Raw genomic sequence first — 6,000 nt, forward strand, 5'->3', positions numbered from 1 at the left:
ACACACAAACATGCATAATTAAAAACAAAATAAAGCCGGGCATCGGTGACACACGCCTTTAAGCCCAGCACTCGGGAGGCAGAGCCAGGCGGATCTCTGTGAGTTCGAGGCCAGCATGGTCTACAGAGCGAGATTCAGGACAAGCACCAAAACTACACCGAGAAACCCTGTCTCAAAAAAAAAAAAAAAAAAAAAAAAAAAACCAAAACGAAAAAACAAATCTTCAAAAACAACAGGTGGAGAGCGCTTGAGAAAGACACCAGATGCCAACTTCTGGCCTCTGCATGCATACATATAAACATGTACATATACAAAAGGGGACTGGGATTTGAACCCAAAATACCCAGAGGGCACAGGAAGAGGACACAGTGTAAATGGTAAGGAGAGAGAGACCCTTCCTCACAGCTTTCAGAAGCCAGCCCTGTCCATTTCAAACCTTCAGCACTCAGAACTTTGAGTCTGGGTATAACCACAGTTTCAACTCCCCCATTGGTGAGAGCTGGCTCCAGCGGCCTAGGAAACCATCAGAGTCCCAGGAATAGAAAGAAATCTGAGAACAAGCGAAGGAACCTAGAACTTCTGGGCGAACGGCAAACCTCGTGAAGGGTCTGGTGCTTCCCAGCCACTCCTGTGATACAGGAAAGGGGACCAGGTGGAGGCAGCGCCCACGCTTGCCTCTTTCTTCCAATAAACGCTGGACCGTCCCAGACTGTGCGCCAGAAGTAAGTCAATTTCTGTCTTGCTTCTGACGTATTTTCTTTCCAGCTGAACATAAATGGGACTCATTCACAGCACTGTTCTGATCTTAATTAAGAGCTCTGCTTGCTGGAAAAGGCATGTAGGTACGTCAGCGCCTACCTCTACCCCTACAGCCTAGAGGCTCGACAACGCCGTCCATAGAGGAGCCGCTGAGCAGTCGGGGATGGTCTGATCTCAAGCCCTGGCCCCACGGCGAGAGCTGTGGCCTTACATGGAGGTTTGGGGCTGTCAGAAGCTGGAAGCTGAGCCGTGAAGTCATCGCCAGAAATCTCTCCAGCTGGCTCTGTAGCCCCCACTGCCCTCCCCCGATTCTACTCTTCACTCCCAGAGTCCTCTGCCTCAGTTCCTCCTACCGGCAAATACTAGCTCAGCCTCAGAGTACTCTAGCTGTCTAGTGTCCCTGTTGTCACCTCTCCTCCCAAGGGACTCTGGGTGATACCTTCCTCCCCCTAGTCTTCCAAGGCACCTGCAAGGCTGGGTTCCAGTCACCCTCCGGCCTCAGCTCCTCAATGGCTGCCTGCTCCGCGAGGCCACACAAAATCTGCACGGCTGGCTCCCATATGGCCTTCGGCCCAGTGTCTTGCTCTTGAGTCTCTAACCAGTGCCCCTCCAGGAGCTTCGTGTCTGCCTGAAGCACAGCTAGAGAGAGACGTGACCACTTGAGAGCCCAGCCTTGGCAAGACCTTCACACTCACCCCACCCTGGTTTCTTGAGCGTGGGCCTGGTCCTGCCCTCGGGCCTGGCAGTGACTTCCCAAAGACTCCGGGGTACGCCCAAGGCCCTGGTGTACCTGAGGAGGGGCTCTGATCCCAGATGGTCCCCGTGGGTGCTGCTGCGTGACTAGAAGCTTCTGCCCACTGTGCCAGCTGTTCAAGCCGCTCTGCTAGCTGGGCCAGCTGGACACTCAACTGTGGAAGGAAACCAGCATTGTTCTAGACAGCCCTAGCCAGGGACAGAAAGTACGCACTCCCAGCCACTCTAGCTCCCTGCTACAGTGGGCTGCAGTCTCCTCAGAGGGCATGAGGTAGGTTGGAGGTCTTTCTTCTAGGTGAAGTCAAGGGGGTACAGACACCTGCTTCTGATCCTTGAGCCCCGGATGTGCCGAGGCAGACCCCTCCAGTTCAAGCTGGGCCTCCAAGACGCCTGGTGGTGAAGACTTGGAGGACACTGTCCTTTGAGCATACAGCAGCTTCTGTTGGGCACAGGCGACTTGTGACTCGGTCAACCTCACACGCTCCTGGAACTGATCCAGCTGCTGTCGCACCAGCTGAGCTTGGTCACCTGCAGCCAGAGCAAGAGGCCAGGGAGGAAACACTGACATTGAAGGGGACCTGGGGACCAGTGGCTGTTGTGGAATATTACTTTAACGTGTGTTACATTTGTTTATGCTGTGGGACATTTGTTTCAATGAAGCAAAGATGCATTGCATTCTTTTATGTTGCTTTTGCTTAACTCTGTGAAGCTGTGTTACTGTGCCTGCCTAAAACACCTGATTGGTCTAATAAAGAGCTGATCAGCCAATAGGGAGGCCGGAGACAGGATAGGTGGGGCTGGCAGGCAGAGAGAATAGAAGAAGAGGAGAAATCTGGGAAGAGGATTGAAGGAACAAGAAAAGAAGGAGGACATCAGGGGCCAGCCACCCAGCAACACCACCAGGCACAGAGTAAGAAATAATGAAAGGAATACAGAAATAGAGAAAGGTAAAAACCCAGAGGCAAAAGATAGATGGGATCCTTTAAGTTAAGATAAGCTGGCAAGAAACAAGCCAAGCTAAGGCCAGGCATTCATAAGTAATAGTAACTCTCTGTATATATTTATTTGGGAGCTGGGTGGCCAGCCCCCAAAAGAGCAAAAGGTTAAAAAAAAAAAAAAAAAACCAACAACAAGTAGCAGGGATGAGAGCATTAGAAGGGTGCTTGGGGATCATCAACAAGGACAAAGACATTGAGGCGTTGGACTCGGGGACTGGGCCCTGTATCTGGAAAATGACACAGATGTCTGCCCTGGGCTAAGGGTAGGCTTTTCTGTGGGCTCCCTGAGCACATCTTGGCTGGGGTGACTGGGCTGAAGTCCCCTTACTTGTGAGGAGCTCTGCCAGCCTCTGTCCAGTCTCCAAAACCCTTTCCAGATCCTCGGTACAGAACACAAGTCCTTCGCACACCTCCTGTGAGCAAGCACAAGCCACTGAGCTTGCGACAGTCCGCAGACTCCCACCCCCAAGCCCGGGTCATACCTGGAAGTACTGCAAAGATTCCTCAGGGCACTCGGGCCCTAGCTGCAGCTCAGCCAGTAGGTGTTCACTCGGGCCCAGCTTCCCCAACAGAGCCTTGCAGGCTGTTTCGAAACGCTGTGCTGCTGGGACGAGCTGCCCCAGGAGTCTCCACCTTGGGGCAGAGATGGGGGAGCTGTCCATCCTGCCCTTCCCGCCCTAGAACCCGCATGGTTCCCCGACCTGTGGCTTCACCTGGTTTCTGCCTGTTGTACCAGGCGGTGCCACTGTGCGCACAGCTCTGCCGGGCTCCCGGCCTCTTGTAATCTTGGCTCCATGCGCGGTGCACGTTCCCTCAGCAGGCGTAGGAGCAGCTACCAGACATGAGGTCAGAGGGCTTGTGTAGGTCTCTGGGGTCCCTGCCCATTCTCCCACTACTGCCCCCCCCTTTTTTATCCAGGAGGATCACTGGCCGTGGGAACATTAACAGGTATATGCATGCAGCCCAACCTGGGGTGCCAGATTCAAGCACATGGTAAACACCATTATTTGCCAGTGGCTTGACCTGAGGCTCAAAGGATGAAACCACCCCCCACCCCTGTCCCTATCTCCCGGCCCTGTACCTCCTGTTCCCGCAGCTGGGAAGCAGCCAAAGCGGCATCTGCAGCCAGGGGTCCCTGGGAGGCCTGCAGTTCCTCCATGCCATCCAGCCAGCTGCACAGCGTGTCCAGGGGTGCTAGGGTCGCCTGCAAGAAGGATGTACTTACCTCCTCTGGCCTCCACGTGGACTCCCCACGCTCTAGAGCCGTCCTTCCTCACCTGGGCCGGCTGCCGTCTTTGCCTGCAGGGCCCCCTCTCCACGGCCTCCGTCACCACTGTCTCTGTCACCACTGTCTCTGTGACCTCTGTCACCTGGACAGCACGGGAGCCCCACCAGGCCCAGGGGATCCCTGGTGGAAGTGGGCCCTGAGGAGCTGCGGCTGGAGAGAGATCGCCTCGGGTCCTGGAGCTGGTGTGGGTCCTCGGGTCTGTGTGTGAGCGGCTCCTCCTCTCTCCCAGGCAGCCAAGCCTCGAAGCAGGGTTTCCCATGGTAGATGCGGAGCAGGTTGCAGGGTTGTCCCGGACAGGAAGGGCAGCCCTACAAGGACAGAAGGACCCAAGTCAGGACCAGGGGACCCACAGGCCCACCCGCCCCCAGCTTGCAAGGCTGGTGCTGGGGACACCCCCTGGGACTGGGTAGACTGCCCTGGCCTGGGGGATTGGGGCGGGGGGACTGCTCTCACCTTTGTCTAGTTCCCTCAAGCCACTGCTCCACCAGCCCCAGCCAGTCCGGCCCCAGCACTTTTCTTCCTACTGTTTCCTGGGAAACCCAGTGCCCATCCTCAGTCATGTCGGTGGGGGAAGGGCAGCAAAGAGGAAGGGGCTTCTCGCTGGAGGTTCTGGCCCCTCCCCCTCTCAGCACAGGGTTGGGGGTGGGTGGGTGGGAGATTCAGGGAGCTCTCACTTCCCACTCAAGCCCCAAATAGGCCGCTCACATGGCCATAGGGCCGAGATCCCTTTGGGATTGGAAGCCAAAGAAAGGGGCCTGCTAATGAGTACCAGGCCTGCCCTGGGGATAACTAGGAGTTATAGGAAATGGGGGGGCATCAACACACACACTTTAGGAGGGGAGTGGAGAGTCATGGGAATTTTCCCACAGCTATGTGGCCCCCAGGGAATCCTGGACTACACCCTCTCCCAGTCACATGGCCACTCCACGGGACTCAGACAACCCCCACCCAAGACTTCCCGGCACCCTAGACTGGTCTGCTCTGTTTCCAGGAACCTCACACTTGCCACACAGTCCCCCACCTGAGCCTGGAATGAACCAGTCCTTACTCTAACCTGGCATCCCCACTAGATGGAGGAGCAGGAGGATGTGGATGCGCAGGGGACCTCCACAGGTGCATGGTGTATTTCCTGGACTGTGGACTCCAGCATGTGCCGATCCGTTCACCCTCTCCCCAACCACTATCGATTCTTCTACCAAGGAGTGGAATTTGTGCTCAAGAGACAAGCCAAAAGCTCTCTCACCTGCCCATGGTCATGCTGGTCCCAGGCCCTCCCTATCTGCTGACAGAGGTGACTTGGGAGTCCCTGGGGCCTAAAGCTGGCCCTGCCCCATCCACCCACCCCGAGCCTGTGACCACCCTCCACCCCCACCCCACCCTGAGACCTGCCCCTGCCTGGGTTCATCTTCGTCATGAGTTTGTGTTGCTGTTACCTTGGGAACTTTCCATGGAAAATGTTGGGTGAGGTGGGCAGGTTGACAGGCCAGGGCAGGCCATAGACGCACTGTGGGTGGATGGCTGGTGGACGCCTCTCCCAGGAGGGCTTGTCTGTCTCACACCCTAGGACGGCCCACCCTGTCCTGCCTGCTCTCGTTTTCTCAGCCCCCACCCCAGGCCAGGCACCAAGTATGTGCATTCCTCGGGGGAGCTTCAGTGGGCTGGAAGGGTGTGGTCCCACCACAAATCTGCCCACACCTGGCATGCAGACCTCACCCCCTCCTGCCTACCCTGCTTCAAGGAACCGTGGAGTTCCTAGGAACAGCTGCCCCATCCAGTCTCTGGGCCTGTAACCCAGATAGGGTGCCCCAGGTAGTCTGGAAGACCCCCTCCCCTTCTCCCCTTCTCCCCACTCATCTTGAGTCTCTGTAGCTAAGAGGGACTAGGGTGTCCCCTCCTCTGATACCTGGCTTGTTCTGCTGCCCAAGGAAGAACCAGGTCAAATTTCTGTACAAGCCTCCCTGTGGCTGCCCACGGCTGGGATAGTAGAGGCCCGAGTGTGGGGAGGTTCTGAAGCCTACTTGACATGGCCTCCAGCTTTTTTCACTTGCCCAGGTCAGGGTTCTATGCTGAGCTTAGACCTCCCGGACAAGAGTGGACAACCTCCCCAACAGGATCCTCCAGCCTTGTCACCACACTCCAGAGATGGTGGCAGCTTAGTGTACATGAAGCTCCTGAACTCCAGCAGCCCACGGCTGTGCGACT

The 6,000-nt window shown here is 56.4% G+C and overlaps 1 protein-coding gene across 1 annotated transcript in view; it reads right to left on the reverse strand.

Annotated features, from left to right (window-relative positions):
• LOC102929159 (uncharacterized) overlaps positions 1–4,453 on the reverse strand; it is a 7,605-nt gene extending 3,152 nt beyond the window's left edge. The window contains exons 1-9 of the mRNA XM_006989384.4: positions 4,252–4,453; positions 3,788–4,106; positions 3,592–3,714; positions 3,224–3,342; positions 2,993–3,143; positions 2,839–2,923; positions 1,832–2,040; positions 1,550–1,667; positions 1,226–1,398 (exon numbers count right to left, since the gene is read on the reverse strand). Coding sequence (XP_006989446.2) covers positions 1,226–1,398; positions 1,550–1,667; positions 1,832–2,040; positions 2,839–2,923; positions 2,993–3,143; positions 3,224–3,342; positions 3,592–3,714; positions 3,788–4,106; positions 4,252–4,358 — 1,404 coding nt within the window. The 5' untranslated portion in view covers positions 4,359–4,453. The remainder of the gene's footprint in view (positions 1–1,225; positions 1,399–1,549; positions 1,668–1,831; positions 2,041–2,838; positions 2,924–2,992; positions 3,144–3,223; positions 3,343–3,591; positions 3,715–3,787; positions 4,107–4,251) is intronic.
• Between the last annotated feature and the right edge of the window lie 1,547 nt (positions 4,454–6,000).

Source organism: Peromyscus maniculatus, chromosome 20 (assembly GCF_049852395.1).
Source record: "Peromyscus maniculatus bairdii isolate BWxNUB_F1_BW_parent chromosome 20, HU_Pman_BW_mat_3.1, whole genome shotgun sequence".
In the NCBI taxonomy this organism is placed as follows: Eukaryota; Metazoa; Chordata; class Mammalia; order Rodentia; family Cricetidae; genus Peromyscus; species Peromyscus maniculatus.